General features: G+C 34.8%; 1 protein-coding gene across 3 annotated transcripts in view; it reads left to right on the forward strand.

Moving 5' to 3' along the window:
• The window catches only part of LOC106142769 (uncharacterized), a 537134-nt gene that overhangs the window by 482294 nt on the left and 36324 nt on the right, over positions 1 to 18516 (forward strand). The window contains exon 1 of one of the 3 annotated variants that reach the window (XM_013344649.2): positions 14624 to 15081. The exons of the other annotated variants lie outside the window; for them this stretch is intronic. Coding sequence (XP_013200103.1) covers positions 15039 to 15081 — 43 coding nt within the window. The 5' untranslated portion in view covers positions 14624 to 15038. Of the gene's footprint in view, positions 1 to 14623; positions 15082 to 18516 lie in introns of those variants that run through there. 3 annotated transcript variants of the gene reach the window in all.

Below are 18516 nucleotides of genomic sequence, written 5' to 3' on the forward strand. Positions count from 1 at the left end.
CTATTCCACACGGACGAAGTCGCGCGCACAGCTGGTAATTAATATAAGTAGTTAAAGAAATAGAGCGGCTTTCCTCAATTTTCTTTCAAAATACTTTTCGTTCCCGATTTTTTTCCTTTCACCCTTCAAATGAATCTAAAACGCCGGAAATATAAGCGGAGTGAAAGAAAAAAAAAACGACCTTTTGTGTCTTAATGTAAATGCTTTTAAAATTGTTCCCCTTTTCTTGCTCTGACTTGTAACACTAAGATTACAGCTTATGACAAGTGGGTTGACGTTTATTTTCTATTAAGCATTTTTCTCGGGCTTTTAGTAACCTAAATGAGGAACAAAATAGCGATACAAATACGAGTATACCATCGCTAGTTAAAATGTGGTAATCATAGAGAAAATCAGACTTGTAGGCGCATTCGGTCCAATTTGCGGTAGGTCAAATTCGTGATTACATGCAAAACATAAGTATATCTTTATCTTTTCCCATAATCACGTTTTCATCCCTTACGCATTAACAGAGCCGAGAATCTCGAAAAGTCTAGAAGGCCACACAGTTGTCTATTGGGCCAATATACCGTTTTTCAGTGGTGCGTTTTTTGCACTAACAAATTATTTAACAAAAATTCGTCTGATAGGAAAGCGTGAAGGCAGAGCGCAACCGGGACTTTAAAAAAAAAAAAACAAAACAAAAAAAAAACTTATAAAAAAATAAATAAATGAACCCTGTGTTGCTGTTGCTGTTCAATTGTCATTGCATGTAATTGGCAGTAATTTGGCATGTATCCTTTTTTAGCAATCCATACTTAAACAAAACATATAATCATTTAATACATGATTGTCAAAAAAAAAAACAAAAATAAGTAATTTGTACAACAGTTGGTCATTTTCTTTGTCAATTAAGTAACTTAAAAATTACAATGTAACTACGTTTTCAACTTGTAGTTCGTTAACCCTACAATCATACCGGGGTTTTTGTCCAAAAACGCTACAGGGGTGAAATACCAAATCGGCACTGTTCAAACACGATAACCGGACCCTTGCTAATGAACTCAAAAGCAAATTGTGCCGAGTCTGCCCTGACGGAAAAATAAAGACGCCGCGTCATGGAAATGTTAATGCTTGTCCTATGATGTCGGATTCAGACGATCACACGATTGAGTAGAGATAATCGTAAGTCTGTCATTGGAGGCCGTTAGATGTTTGTGTTTCTTATTTAAATATAAACTGGTCGCACACGATTGAGTTGAAAGCCAAAAATAAGTTTTAATAAAAATTTGTGGTCATAAAAATGCAGAAAAAAAATATGTTAGGACGTCGTCGTATGTTATCTCAATTGCATAATTTACAAAATGTAAACTAGTTGTTTGTCGGTAGAAATCAAAATAAATAGCTACATTGCAAATGTGAACAATTTTATTTTAAAACAATAAAAAAATCGTTACACACGCTTCCTTCGAAATTAGTTTTTACGAGCAAGCAGTTACAGTTCGATTTATTTTATCATTTTAGAAAACAAGTAATCAGATACATATACTCGTATAAAATCTGTATATTCTTTAAAATTAAATATATATATATGTCGACACTGCATCGTATAAAACAAACTCGCCCTTTATCTCGGTTTGTGTCTTAGATTATTAAAACCCCGCAACGAATTTTTAATGCAGTGTTTGTTGTTATTTTTATAATTAATTCCTTTAAGATTTAACGTACAAAATATCTTCTAAGCAGCCGAAGTTTGCTTAAGCTATGCAACTAATATACAATTAATAAACTATAATTCGTCATCGCTGCGCTCAGTCTCACGTTTTTCATTCCCTCCAAGGCTCTGAGCCGACCCCACTTTTATCATCTGTTCTTTGAACATTGTCGTTCTAAAATTGTATAAACACAGTGTTTGATAAATTTCCAAGGTGCCATTTTTGTGGAAGCCAATTCTTTTATATATATTTTTTTAATATTTGGCCACTTCTAGGAAAAAATGTCGGTGAATAACTCATGAATTTTCTGTTGGGATTCGTTAAAAACAGTATTAAAGTGATACACTTTATCAATTGTGTCTGTTCTCTGTGCCGTGCGGTTTAAGACACTTTAGAATTGGACTTCATCTCTTTCCATACATACATGTAATTACGTCTATATCCCTTGGGGGGTAGATAGAGCCAACAGTCTTGAACATACTGATAGGCCACGTTCAGCTATTTGGCTTTAAGATAGCATTGAGATTCAAATAGTGACAGGTTGCTAGCCCATCGCCTAAAAGAAGAATCCCAAGTTTATAAGCCTACCCCTTAGTCGCCTTTTACGACATCCATGGGAGATAGATGGAGTGGTTTTCGTGGCGGGAAACTAACGTTCGTGGCGTTCTTTCCCTTGGATGTCAAAAGACGAACAAGGGTATAGCTTTCATCTAGTTTTGCCAGCTGCTTCTATTCCGTGCAGCTATTAAAAGTCAACTTATAAACTTGTGATTTCTTACGCGATGGGCTAGCTACCGATCAGATTAATGCCTCTGCCTACCCCGTTAGGGATAAACACGTGATAATACAAATTCAATGTATAGATTCCATTTCAGTATTCTCCATTTTCACCATTACAAATCATACTAATGACAGCTAGTCCCGAGATAATCCGGACAACTTGTCAAAGAGACGAGGCGACGCCCGGGCGAATTTCTAGGTGGCAGGTGCGTCCGATACCCGAGCACGAGTATAACCCAATGTAATGATTTATAACCGGACGGCTGTAGAAATGGCAGATTGTTTCAGATTGTAACTTAATGATGTCTTTTTTTAGTTTAGAATAAATAAGTAGGGACAAATTATATAAAGTAATCCCCGAAGTAAGTTAGTACGATATACTAAGTAAACGTTAAAATATTTTATTAAAAACACTTATATAGATATACGTGACCCAGGCGATTCACAAAAAAAATCGTTTCTCATCTTACCCTGGCCGGGATTCGAACCCGAGATCTCCTGTGTCACAGACAAGCGTACAACCGCTATGTTCATGATAATTGATCGACTTTAATTCTACTTTATAATGTGAAGTGATGACTAACTTTTGAAAATTATTACGGAGCCCCACTCAAAATGAAGAGAAATATTTTAAAAATTAATAACATGGTTCAAATCTGGACGTGCATTTAGCTCCATTGATATAGCGCGACAAGAAAAACTGTTACAATTCAAAACGTTTGCAATTTTGTTTGACGGAACGTTGACGTTTTTCATTTATGCCTTTTGCCTCAGATTTTTATGATTTATGTGGTCCACTGAATTTAAATTAGATTTTTTTTTCTGATACCTTTCTGTTTTCGCTAAAACTAAATCTTTGGATAACGGTAGCTCTTGTTTGTAATAAGGTTTAAGAACGGTAATGTTGATGGTGGAAATTTGTACGTTTTTTTAATCGTTGAATACTATAATTACAATGTCTGTCTATGACGGTTATATGACATTCGAACCCACCAAAACCACACGGATATTTTTATGTAAGTACGTAACAAATAAATTTCCACTTACGTGTTTTTGACAGACGCAATATTTTAAGTGAGCAGCCGAAAGTGCAATCAAAAATAAGAATGTGTTGAGGGAGAGAATGAGAGAACACGGTAAGTACTACCCACTCTTAAAAAAGAGGGGTTCCATTAAGTCAATCTCTGTCAGTCGATTACCACAAAAATTATAAGCTACTGTGAAAGCTAAATAACTCTTTACGATCAATTTCTTGATGCACGTCATAAGCGCAGTCGCGAGTTCAGCTGACAAAATTTTGAGAGACCAAGTTACTACGACTGAGATTGTTTTAAACAGAATTTAAGTAAAATTTTTAGGCTTAATTATTTTAACATATTACATTTGTTGGGTCAATAAAAATAACTAATATGGCCATTTAAAAAAATTAACAAGGGTAATTAACTTCGTCAATGTATATGTTTCTTAAATCGCCATACTTACAACTATCTTCTTTGAGGCAATGTGCTGGCAAACTGCTTCTATCTGAAGCTTAAAAACTATTGAAAGTGGCCATTCAATTTTTTTTAAGTTATAAAGAATAATAAGAGAAAAAGTATTGCATTGAGACATATCATTGACTTGACGCTCCAACTTGACAAACTTGTGGCGACATCTCTACGCCACTCGTCGCAACATTAAATCACACAACAACTGTCAATCATCGCGAAGAAATTGACGCGCTCAACCGATAGCAGCAAAGAATCAAATCGCGATTTCAAAGATTTCATGGATTGGAGCATAAATACAACCTCTGACCTAGCCTGGCGGAAGATCTTACGTTTGGTGGCGGTCGAGCCGAATCATTGCTCCTGCTACAAACTAACTACAATCTTGGGCTCTATCGTATATCCTACTCCACGATCGCAGGTGTTACCAACTCCACACGGCTTGCGTGCCAATAATCAGTCGTGTCGTGTCCAGCCCGCCTGCGGTGTGACGTAAGATTCTATTTCATCTGTCCTTACCTGAGGCTACTTTGTTGTCTGACCAATTGTGTACTTAGGGTCGTGATTATTTCGTCCGTAAACATGTTTAATGGGATACTGTAGTGGACGCACCTTTAGTAGATTTATTTGTGTATTTTTTGACATTATATGGTTCTAAGGCGTCGGCGGATGAGTGGGTGAATTGCAGACTTGAAACTAATTGTAGGAACTTAACATTTTATTCCACTTTGGAATACATTTATACATATAATCACGTTATCTCTTACGGGGTGGGCAGAGCCAGCAGTGTTGAAAAGACTGAATGGTCACGTTTGGCTGTTTGGCTTAACAATAGAATTGAGATTCAAATAGTAACAGCTTGCTATCCCATCGCCTATAAGAAGAATCCCAAGTTTATAAGCCCATCCCTTACTCGCCTTTTACGACATCCATGGGAAAGAGATGGAGTAGTCGTGGGTATTCTTTTTTCTATTAGCGCCGGGAACCACACGGCACAACAGCATGGAAACTATGTGTGTATTAGTAGGCTTTTTTTTTAACTCACAAATTTAGTCTTTAAGTATTTGTGGAAATTAGTCATTTTGGACGTCCTGGTAAAGGGTCAGGTCAAAAGTACCCGAAACCGCCGAGCTTGCATGAAGAGAGTTATGAATGTGGATGAAGCGAAGGAAGTATGCAGAGATCATGGCAAGTGGAAAGAGGTAGTCTCTGCCTCCGGGAGAGAGGCGTGTTTTTATGTATGTATGTAAACCAAAATGACTATATACATATGTTGTCATTTTGGTTTCGAATTACATAGTTGCAGGTGTTAAACATGCCATATGCGTTTACACGCCTCTCGTGCGTTTAATGGCATCATGCGATTGTTAGCAGGTTGCGAGTCGCGAGTGTGTAGGGAGCCTACGATTTAGGTATTTTTAAAAATGCCAGTGTTACTGTCATGCCGTGTGATTTCCTACACTTTAGCATAGGACCACTACATATCTCTCCATGGATGTTGTACAGGCGACTAAGGGAAAGGCTTATAAACTCGGGATTCCTTTTGTAGGCGATGCGCTAGCAACTATTTGAATCTCAATTCCAACATTAAGCCGCCGAACTTTGATATTTTTTTAAAGAATGTTGGCTCTGTCTAGCCTGCTATGGATAAAGGTTGTATGTATGGCTATATATCTCCATACGGCTTTTCAGTATTTCTTGGAAAATACTGACGTGCCGCTTAACGATTTCTTGGTACAGCTGCTTTTAAAAAGAAACGGCTTATACATAATTAAGTCTGAAATAACACAATTAAATCAATACATACAGTCACGTTTATACCCCTTACAGGGCAGACAGAGCCAACGTTCTTTAAAAAAATATCAGAGCCACGTTCAGCGGAATCGCTTCTGTTCTATATTTTTTTAAATATATACTTATATCATGATTATCTTTTACACGGGAGTAGACAGAGCTTACAGTCCCGAAAATACTCGAAGGTCACGTTTAGTTAATGTTATGTACATAAATATTGGTACATTTAAAAAAAAAATGTAAGCCTATCCCTTAGTCGCCTTTTTCGACATCCATGGGAAAGAGATGGAGTGGTCCTCTAAAAAGAAAAGACTGATGTCCATAAATTTCCAGAGAAATGGCTACCATATTACTGGAAAGCAATGCACAGCAGATACAATGCCAATGGTGTACCACTATTACGTCCTAAATGATCAAATAATGCCTTAAGCCGCCATCTTTGTCCGCACGCGGTGAATCCAGTTCAAACTGGAATTGTATGCTTTTTTTAAGAATAGTGGTGTTCGGCACTTTAAAATAGGAACACTCCCTCCCTTTTCCTTGGAAATTCGAAGGTATAGTTTCACCTTACTTGCACTGTACTTTAATTCCTTGAAAGTGGCCGTATAATTATAAATAATATTTTTTAGTCAATTACTATGAAATGTTAAATTTAAAACAACGTTTTTTTCACCATTTCTCAAAATCTAAAATGATCGCGAGTAAAATGGTCGCGCAGCATAGCTTTGAAATTTTCATGTGACCAGATGAAATCGGTTTTCGGCGGATATTTTCGCTTATATCCTGTTTAAAAAGAGTGTTTTTCGCAATGTGTGTATGGTTACCAAAAATTCTGGAATAAGTCCAGAATTTTTGGTAACCATACACACATGCCGTTCTTAACATATTAATTTTAGTTTGTTTTAATACAATTTTTCTGTGTGAACATGATGACAAAAACTAATAATTTGTTTAATAAAATTTATTGAAAATAGAAAAAAAATATATATCAACAGATTAGTCTTCTTTTTTTCAATGTTATTGGCTAAATATCTTCTTCTTAAACTGAACAGCATCATGGCGATTGTTATAAATATATCCTAAATTTAAGGCTCAATATGTTCTACGAGTTTTGGGGTGTATTATTAGCATATTTTAGACCAACAAAAAGTCCTTTTTATTTTATCTTCTTCTTCTTCAGCATATATTCGCCCACTGCTGGCCATATATTCCTATCCAATAGCCCTCCACCTAGTTTTATGAAAAGTTTTTCTGCCCCAATTTATCCCGGCATAGTATTTTTTTTTATATAGAATAATTAAATATATAGAAAAATAAATAAATATTCAGAATTGGATACTAGGTATCACTTATTGACGTCACATCACTTAAATCTAATTATATCTACTACCGCTTCCAAAGCGCATGTGTAGAAGAAGCAGCGGAACAAACTACACTGCAGCATTTTCACCGGACGTCAATTTAATTTTTTATATACCCGTTGAACCCTGAACAGTCAAGTTTATATTTCGTATGGACAGTTGGACACACTAGTAGTGGACTAAAATAACAGCTACCTATTGTCTTTCGTAAACGTTTGTTTCCTACCAAATGTAGATTATTTTGCACATTGTTCCCTAGACGCAACTGCAAGCCACTTCATGTACACAGTATTTAGGCAAAATAAAGTTAACACAGATAGAACGTCCTGGTTAATGGTCAGGTCAAGTCGAGAGTACGAGTACCTTAAACCAACGAGCCTCCATGATGGGAGCGATCAATGTGCATGACGCAAAAAAAGTATGCAAATATAGTGGTAAGTGAAAATATGTAGTCCCTGGCTACTCCTCCAGAAAGAGGGGTTGCATATGATCACGTTTGTATCCCTTACGGGGTAAACAGAGCGAAAATTCTTTTGAAAAGGCTATGATCACGTGCAGCTGAATATAAAGATTCAAATAGTGACAGGTTGCTAGCTCATCGCCTAAAAGAAGAATTCCAAGTTTATTTGCCATCCCATTTCTTGATTGACTTATATGTATGTATGTATGTAGGTATATAAAGTTTTTGGTAAAATTTTAATTGCCAATTTTGTCTTGAAAATTTTTGATGCACTTTCAACTAGTGTGTTTTCAACTTTTGTTTGCAACCAGTGAAATCAATATAAATAAATATACTATGCAACTATTCTAAATGTGATTTGAACCATATTGTTACCGCCAACGTCAAATTTAACGAAAACTATTATATAATTAATCTGTGATCTTATTCGCACTATCGACTGAAATCTGAGGACGCCGAAATTCGGACCAAGTGGAGAGAGAAAAGTCGGAAGACGGACCCCGGGCCCCGAAACACTTCTGTGGAGGGTGCAACCGGGAACACGCAGAAATGAGAGAGAGATGTTATTCATACATACATATAGTCACGTCTATATCCCTTACTGGGTAGACAGAGCCAACAGTCACGAAAAGACTGAATGGCCACGTTCAGCTGCTTGGCTAAATGATGGAATTGTGACAGGTTGCTTATTATGCCCATCGCCTATGTTATTAACACGAAATTAAATAAATCTACGCGTAACTATTTCTATACATACATACATATAATCACGTCTATACCTATCCCTTGCGGGGTAAACAGAGCCAACAGTCTTGTAAAGACTGATAGGCCACGTCCAGCTATTTGGCTTTAAGATAGAATTGAGATTTTTATATTGAGATATTTCTATACATTAATTATTTTATGCTATATTCGAGCACTATTGTTTCCTGTACCGACATACTATACAAGAGCTAGGTAACTACAGTGTCTATCTAGACTACGCAATACCTTGTCCTTTAGATCCATTTGTACCTAACATACACGAACGCTCGGTACATATGTACTAACATTGTACTTAACTCGAAGCGTTATTGAGTGGATTGGTCTGATTTGCATCTAAAATTAGCGCTTTTTTTAATATATTAGTAAAAAAAATCATAATTAATTTGGATTGGTTTATTTTATTTTTATATCCAAGTGAATATGGTGAAGTGCCTCATCCCTTTCCCATGGATGTCGTAAAAGGCGACTAAGGGATAGGTTTATAAATTTGGTATTACTGTTTTAGGCGATGGACTAGCAACCTGCCACTATTTGAAGCTCAATTCTATCATAAAGCCAGACGCCTATCAATATTATTTTAAGACCGTTGGCTCTGTCTACCTTGCAACGGTTACAGACGATGATATGTATTAATATAGTGAAACTTTTACAAAATGGTGACAAGTTAGGTGAAGAAAAGATGTGTGAATGATAATGAAGCTTAAGGAGTATGCAGGGATTGTCTGCCCCGCTTCAAACTGTAAGTAAAAAATTGTAATAAAAAGTAGAGTCCGTAAAAAAATAATTTCTTAGCTTATAAATCGGTTTCAATAAAAAAGATAAAAGAAGATGGTTTTCTTTTTTTTTCATATTTTCGTGGTAGTTTTAAGAATTAAAAAAACATTATGCATTCGTTAAGGCATAGTGCGATTGGAGTACAATGTAAATTTAGCTAATTAATCCAGTTTCTACAACCAAAACCCTGGGTCTGTGACCTAATTCCACCATCTTTTTATGAGTAACAACATTGTCTTTTAGTGCGGTCATAAAAGTTAATAATTCTATATGTTAACTCTTAAGATAGTAATGATGCTTCTTAGCTTTATTATGGCATTCTGTGTTTTTATTTACATACATACATACATACACAAAACCACGCCTCGTTCCCGGACGGGCAGGCAGAGACTACATCTTTCCACTTGCCACGATCCCTGCATACTTCTTTCGCTTCATCCACAATCATAGCACATCAGCTTTGGGTTCTCTTGCTAGCACTGGTTATTTACATTAATAGTCTAGAAGTAGACCATCCTAGCAGCCTTATAAGCTAACGATATCAAATATGAAAATACTAGGCTTTTCGCAGAGGTTTTTCTTCGATAGGAATTTCCAAAAGGAAAAGAGCTAAAGAACTTTATACCTAATTCTTCATGCCTAATTTCATAAAAATGCCTTATTAGTTTTAAAATACATACATACATATAGTCACGTCTATAACCCCTGCGGGTTGGACACATCCTTCAAAAGAATGAAGCCACGTTCAGCTGTTTGGTATAATGTTAGAATTGAGATTCAAATAGTGACAGGTTGCTCGCCTATCGCCTAAAACAAGAATCGCAAGTTTATAAGCCTATCCCTTAGTTGACTTTTACGATATCCAAGAGATGGAGTGGTCCTGTTCTTGTTTGTATTGGTGCCGGGAACCACACGGCACTAACTTATTAGCATGGACTAGTCACTAAAGTTATCTGAACAGCTATATTTACCACGGTAGTATGTTTGTGTTTTGATATCCAAGTTTATCCTTCAGTTGCTTTCTGCGATGTCTTTTGGAACTAATTGTTTTTTTGTGCTATCGTTTTCTCAATCTATAAGTTAATAAAAACAACAGCTAACCCAGATATCGAACCTTGAACTGTATGCTTATGCAAGCAAAAATTAATATCATAATAACTTTAGTTCATTGTCATTTAGTTATAAAATATAAAAGGTACAAAAATTACATTTTGTGTTAAAATTGTTTTGTGTATATTCTATTCGTATACTAGCTGTTAGCCGAGACTTCGTTCGCTGTTAAATGAAATCTTTTTGACTTTTAGTTCAGTAATGATAATCTTAATAAAGAAAAGTTTACCAAAGCGGGTTGGAAAAGTATATATGGGTAAGGCCGCCAAAATTGTCAATTGTATCACAAAAGTAACACAAGATATTTTGAGTTACCATAACACAAATGTAACCCAAAAGCAACGAACATTTTGGGTAAAGTTCGTTTCAGATTGGTGACTAAAATAACCTTAACGAATATAAGTAACTGTAGTAAAAATGAAGTAGATAGATAGATAAAACTCTTTATTGCACCATAAGAGTAAAACATACAAAACAACACAAAGCAGATATAGGTAATGAAAAAGGGTTTGAATAAAAGACTTTAGTAATTTACCAATATTTTTAATTTCAAAAATATTATGAATACAACTAACTTTCTGTTGTACTGCACATACCACTTCTACTAGCAGGGAAAACTTGTAGAATCCCGATTATCCGAAATTCCGATTATCCGGACTCGCGTCACGGGTCCAGTAACGCGCTACTAGACATGTGGCGACAAGTTTAAACGCGCCTCCGAATGTTTACTCCCGCTCTCATCTCAAAGAAGAGACTGACACTGAGGATGAATGTCAAGGAACATCTCACGCAGAAGCTTTTGAAGCTCTAGAAATAGCTTTTAAGTGATTTGAAAGACAGGAGACATCGGATTCCTTACAGCTGTTACAACTGAAGCGCATCAGGGATTTGGCTGCAATGAAAAGATGTGATTCATTACGACAAAGATCAATAACAAGTAATTTTCAACCAAAATTGTAAATAACATTAGTACATATTACAATGTCATTCATATTTGAACCACATATAAAAACCCCGCGTATATTTGGTTCTTTTATATCACTTGTGTACCACAGATATTAACCAGTAAAATTAACTCATCGCGGTTTGTAAATTTCGAGAATATTTTTTTAAAGTAAATAGAATAGGTAAACATTTTTTTAGGACTCTCAAATAACGCAATACCTACAACCAAAACAATGACTTTTATATTTTTTCTGTTTGCCTATTTATCTGGCTGGAAGAAGCACGACGGAGAGGAATCAAACATCAATAATTATTATTTCAACGGGAGATTGTAGGTAGCACCATTAAAACTAAACGACTTTCAATTGACAGAATGTGAATGCGGCTTTACAAATCTATTGTGTTACGCAACACGTAAATTTGTGTTACAATAACACAGAAGTAATACAAGCGTAACACATATGTCATACAAAAGCAACACAAAAGTAAAACATTTAAAATATTTTTTGGTTATAACTTGGTTATTTATTACAATTAGACGCTTATGAGCGATTCCACGCACACTTTTAAACACTTTGCATAGAAATTCGGTACAAAAATAAACAAATCTCTGTTACTTACCTTCAAAATCACAATTTAAATTTTTTTTCAATCATAGCAAGTTATGTAACGGACTTTCAAAATGCCTCCTGTGACAAAATAACATGGCTGCCTTTTTTACATTTATATGTCGGTAACAGTGATGCCATATTAATACTTTGTTTTGCTATTTGGTAGTTTTAATCGAAACAATGGGTGTATAAATTCGTCACACAAAAAAAAATGTAACACAAAAGTAAGACGCTTTTTTTATTTCAAACTGTCGTCAAACAAGTTATATCTGGAATTTTTGCACCGGTATTACAGTAACAGTAGGGGCTATCATATTACTCTTCGATGGTAAACATATATTTAAGGTATACTTTACAATTTATGGAGTAAATTCTTCATAATGGTAGTTCGACAAAAAGCGACCAAAAGTCACACAAAAAAATTGACAATTTCGGCGGCCTTACCCATATACCAGTTTTTAAGCTGGATCACATGTGATAAAACCGCATCCAAATCGGAGCAATGGATTTCGCGTGATGCGTGTAAAAACATACAGACAGAGTGACGGACATAGACATTCTGAAAATAACAGTTAGGACGATATCCCCCATATCGTTTTTTTTTTTACAAAAGTCTTTTAACTGTCAGTTACAATTTTTGTTTTGTTTTTTTTTTTTGGTATCCGTTGTAGAAGAGCGCGAGGTCTGTTCACAGTGATAAAGAAAAATGATTGATTGATGATAAAAATTACAGGCTCAGCATCTAAGTTTTTCACTTTGACCATACGAATTACAATTGTCTTATTCTAAAAGGCCAAGGTATTCACTACACAGTATTTATTCTCTACCTTATTTTTTATAATAATGAGTGCTATCATGATTTTACAAACTCTATTCTGTACTTTCAATTATTTTTCCACAGAGTTACAAAGAAATAGACCCACCACCCGTGACGGAACAAATTTTATGGCCCCCAAAAATTATGCGACCGATTTTCAATTTGTAGGGCGCTTACCTGTTCCGCTATAATGTTTTGTCCTTTTCTTGTTAATGTTTTTGACATTTGGTACCATAGACTATTAGGAAGTGAGTCCCTAGGGTGCTTTTACGGTTGGTGACTGAATAACAAACTCGCTAAATATCAAGTATGCTAAATTATTATCTAACAAGCTATTGCGCGGGGCGTCGCTGCCGTGCGAATATCCAAAACAAATGGTCTATTCTATCTTTGTACAAAATTTCATCAAAATCGGTAAAGTAGTTTTTATAAAAGATTATTCGTTATAAAATAACAAATCTTTTCTTGTTGTTGTTAGTGTGGATAAATTTATATTAAGCTTCCATGGTGGTCTGGTAACTAGAAAAAACTCCTGTATACCCCGTAAAGGATTAAGACGTTATTATATGTATGTAGAAAGAGAGAAGATACTCTCGGAAAAAAGCTCATCAAATAACTATTAAAAAAATTATTAATGTGTCAATTTAGTTTTAATATCATCAATAGTCATCATGTCTAAATAATTTAAATTTCGTTCTTCATTTCTTGTACAGTATGAAGAGTTAATGATTAAAACAAATATTGACCAAAAAAAACTGTAAAAATGGCCTAAGTTTTTTAAAAGAAAAGGAGAATTATAATGACAATAAATATATTTTTTTCTATTTAATTAACTATTTAAAAAAATATTCATATTTCGAATACGTTATTTTGAAACGTGATACAGTACTCACAAACACTACACTGTCCAATACATTATTTATCCTCTAAAGTATGACAAATAGGATGTTGACATTCTTTCGTTGTTGTTATTTGAATTGTTTTAAAGAATCGCTGAGGTGAACCCAACTCCTCGCACATTTATAACGTCGTACGATCAACAGCATATCAACCTTCCAAGATTTACTGCAAATTCGCTACAATTACCGTGTAATAAAGTTCCAAGAAGGGCAACTTGATATGCGGTTGACTGTACACTGTCGCTCGCGAAATTTATTGTTATCCTAAACTTCCAAATTTAAAACAACGTTCGAATTTCGACCTTCCACAGAGTACGTAAGAAATTTAAAAAAAAAGTTTATCGTTAGCCCTACGAATTCTTTTTAAATTTTTTTGGGGCTTTCGACCAGCGACGTTGGGGGTGTATTTAAAACGGAAAATTTGATACTTTGACCATGTAATCTTAATAGGATTGCCATTCTCAAGATTTTTGGAATGCGATAAAATAACTTTACGATAATTCAGATGTTTCCATCGAGATTTATATTTCTCAGAATCAAAGAAAATAAGATTGTTATATTTTTAAATAGAACTTAATAAACGAATTAAACTGATCGAACTTCGCCGCTAACTTTTAATCATCCACGCATTTCTAAACTTTTAACAAGCTTCTAACTTAACAAGTAACATGAGCATATTTTATACAAAAAAACATTCCTTTGCGTAAATATTTACCGTACGTTCCACATTTTATTAAAATGCGTTAAATTGGTAGTACGGGGCAAAAAGTACGTATCTTGTATCAGATAGCATGTTTCGAAAAGGTTACATTTGTAATACCGGCCATTGAACACCATAGGCTCGGCATTTACCTGTCTTTTTTTATTCGAAAGTTCCATTAGAAAGAGACGGACGATCAGGATTGTAATCCCAAAGCAGAGAAGCGTACTTATGTTTATGAAAACGAAGCAGCCAAGTCTGGGGGCGACGGCACTCACAATGCACGACTACCTGATTCTGGTTATGTTACCCAGCCAAGTTCGATAGGCGCAAGGATTATTTTAAATTGCATGCTCAAGCACGCCACTCGTTTTCGGGTGGAGAGCGGGCCGAGCGTGGACGGTGTGGCAACCATGCGCGGCGCATTCTTCACCAATCCCGAGCAACTTCACTTCAGTTGCGTCCCGACTCCCGGCGACGGCGGACCTATGTCGCTCCTCCTCCCGAAACTATCGTCAGTGTAACTGTTAAACAATTTAAAGTGAACAAGAATCGATTCGCATCGCGAAAGTTTTGTGAACTGTGATGGGAAGTGTATTGGATTGCATTCGCGTCGTCAGCGTACGATGACCGAAACTTTGTGCAGCGTAGAAAAAGTTCAAATGCGTTCGACTCAACAAAAAATTGTACCCGTAATGTAGTGATGAGCCGATGGGATCGCTCTGCGCCCGAAATTGTTTAGTTAGTGATGTGTACTGTGATATAAAATTTCGACAATCGAGTAGATGATTGTCGAATATACGTGTGATATTATTAGTTTATTAGTTACCAAAGATTCCTGATGATCTTGTACATTAGTTTGTGTTTCATATTGGTAGTTTTAGGTAAGTGGATCTCATTAATTTTGCCGTTATAATTGTAAGTCTGTTGGATAATTGCCGGTTATCAGAAAGATTTATTGAATGGTGTACTCTCTCATTGGGTCCGAGTAATTATGGTCGTAGGTCTAAGTGCAGCGATAAATTGAAATGAGATGCAAGAATGAGGATGTCGAGATGTAATAAAATATGATGTGAATGTGCATTATTTTCATCAATGTGAATAGTCATTCATTTTACTAAGCATAATGTAACATTAAAAAAAATGCATAATACAGATTATTTTATAAATTTTAATGACACTAATCTTTTTTAATTAATACTGGATACTGGCAGGAAATAATCCTAAGCCAGAAACGAGGGAAGAAATAATTAAACGCCGAACGAGGCTCGACTGACACGGCAATAAACTAAACGTTTAAACTGGCGTCCCCTGCCACAAATACGACTAAATGTGACTTAAGTGTCGATGCACGGGGCACCGCGTCAATTAGCGCAGGTCATCCCACCCCAAACGATGAAATAAATCTAAATTGTAGAGGACATAACACTAGAGCAGAAAGGAGTGTAGCCATTTCTGTAATACCCGACGCCGTTGAAATTCTTGAACCGAGAATAGCTTAGCTGCGTCCGATACCTGTTTCGGTATATAATTTAACACGTGTTCGCTGTCATACTTTAGATAACACTTTAGATAGCACAAGTTTTATAATACTTCTTAGGTCCAGCTAAATCGCAGGTTCATGTTTACGAGAATTTGACCTGCTTATAAATTAAGATAAAACACTGGCTGAATTGGAGTTGTTTTATCAGTTTGAGATAACCCGCGACTTTTTTAAAAGAGCAATTACAATAAGATAAGAAGATGTAAATTTAAGTAAAGTAACGGCAATTATATGTTGATCAACTGTAAGTCGAACTTAAATTAGGTACCTATGATATGTGACATGAAAATAAACCACACTCGCCGACGAAAGAAAGAATAAATTATGTTGTACTCTATGATACACGTGTGATAAATACAATTTTAAAAACAAGAGATATGATTTATCCCACTCCGGTTTGATTACTGACTGATGATCTAAAATCAAAATTAATGAGTGCTCCAACATGTTTAATAGGCGCGTAAAAACATAAATAATTGGTGGGTACCGGCCCTTAATCTATCATAAAATTAATTGAATTCGTGCTCTGTGAGTTTAAAATAAGAACTACCTATTTATAGTAATTCAACAAACTCTGATGGAAAAATAACAACTTTAAAGGTGAAAGAGAATTGATTAACACAGGCTGGTTAGAAATTAAACTGTGACACGAGTTGAAAAACGAACGTTTGGAATTGAAATTGCTCTTCAAAAAATTTTAAATGGTGCCAAGAATTGAAATTCGGAACGATCTATCGAATTCGAAACTTTAAATTGGAAGCAACTTTCGAGATTATTCAATTTAGCACCGATTACTACTCAACAATCATGTAAAATTGAAAAAGTTGGTGTTTTATTAGTTCTCCTAGTTCAAAATTTCATTGAAATGTACAAATCATATAAATTTAACGGATATGTGTAACAAATGAAGTTTATTAATTGAGTAGGTAAAAAATATGAAAAATAGCTCATAATTTAAGTTGCATTAACTTTTTTTATAAATACAATTTACGATTAATCTAATATCATAACGTTTCGTAACCAAATTGAAAACCAAGAAATTCATCAAGTTACCGTTCGTGAACCTTAAATGATTGAAGTGAATCCACAACATAATGACCATCAAATAATAATGGATCTCAAACTCCACGGGCTCAATAACTAATTTCTATAGCTCATTCTCCGGGAGCCACGAATTCGTGTAAAAATAAAAGTCCGACCGGATTCGAACCTTCTACAATCGTGATGGTCGGTCACGTCCACGTAATTCTATTTGACACGCCATCTAGACTTTCTAAAGTAGTTCAAAAATTTTTCAGTGACTATTGGAAATGTGAATTAATATTTTAAAAGAAATAGTGATATGACTGTCTTCTTCTTAAATTTAAAAGCTAGCTCTTGATTTAAGTGAGATGGTAAATGTGGAAATTTATGATTCCTTTAAGACTTTTGGTAAATTGAATCTATGTTTTATGTATGCATGTTAACGAAATAAATAAATTAAAATTTACTTTAATCGACCAACAACATGATTAAAGGCAATATGTCAAAGATATATAAAGATGTTTAACTAATGTTTGAATTACCTATATAAAGATGTTTTAATAAACATCGTGTATCTATTGTTAAAAACGCATAAATATTTCATAAGCAATAGTGTTATTAATATAAGCCCCCATAAAGCCTTCTCTAAATTAAGATTCTTCAACTATTGTAAAAACGAATACAAATTTACAAAGTGATGTGCTAAATATAGGGGTTCCATAAAAAAATTTATCTGTAAAGAAATTGAGAGCGAATAAAGTAAATGGAATCAATGCATGGCTGATGCAATTTCTCGTCCAACTTATTGGCTGGATGCATTTTATTTAAATAGCTATACAACCTGTTTACTCGGTTACAACGACAGCCAAGACGCGCAATGCAATCAAATGCAATATTTTATATGGTTTTCTTTTGTCTCGTGTCTTTTAGATGTTAGCGCTAAAGTAGTTTGAACTTGAGACTTGTATTAACTTGGTTTCTTTATATATTTTAACAAAAAACCGGATCCGATGGATTTTTAAACAGTGAATACGCATTATTTTGGACTTGCGTGCACCATCTCATCTTGCTTACCATCAGCAGATTGTGGTCAACGGCCAATCCTAACTTAAATTGAAAATGCGTTGTCACTTTACGCGTTATCTACTGAACAAATCTTCTTGAAATTGTGCTTTAGAGTCTGAGAAGGACATAGGGTATTTCATCCCGGCAAAAACTATAGCTCCCGTAGGATTTACGAAAAATCTATAATCTTTTGAAGGTGGCGCTAAATTCGCGCGGGTAAAAGCTAGTTTCGAATAAAAAAACCTATGTGTTACGATGTTTAAAAAAAATGCATTAGCTCCTTTTCACACTTCTTTTTCTTCATGTAGGTATATTTCATAAATCCTTTCATGCAAGCTAGTCAGTTTGGAGTACTAATTGGAGAATCGCATAGATTTCTGTGGGTACACAGGAATAAGTGAGAAAAAAATATATAATAATAAAAAATATTCGCTGCAACTCATTTATTTCCATCCATCCATTTAACGAACTTGTTTCGACTCTATACTCTCTCGCGCATAATACGGGTTAAAAATCTTTTTTTATCACAATCATATCACAATTATATTTTATAGAATCTTGTTAACATAATAAACAAATTCAGTTGAGTTAGCAGATTTTTTTTAATAAAATTTACTTAATTATTCATTTAAAAAATGATAAAACTGAATTAAATATATGAGTGGGTAAATATTTCCTTCTTATATAA

This window comes from Amyelois transitella, chromosome 25, assembly GCF_032362555.1.
Source record: "Amyelois transitella isolate CPQ chromosome 25, ilAmyTran1.1, whole genome shotgun sequence".
NCBI lineage: Eukaryota > Metazoa > Arthropoda > Insecta > Lepidoptera > Pyralidae > Amyelois > Amyelois transitella.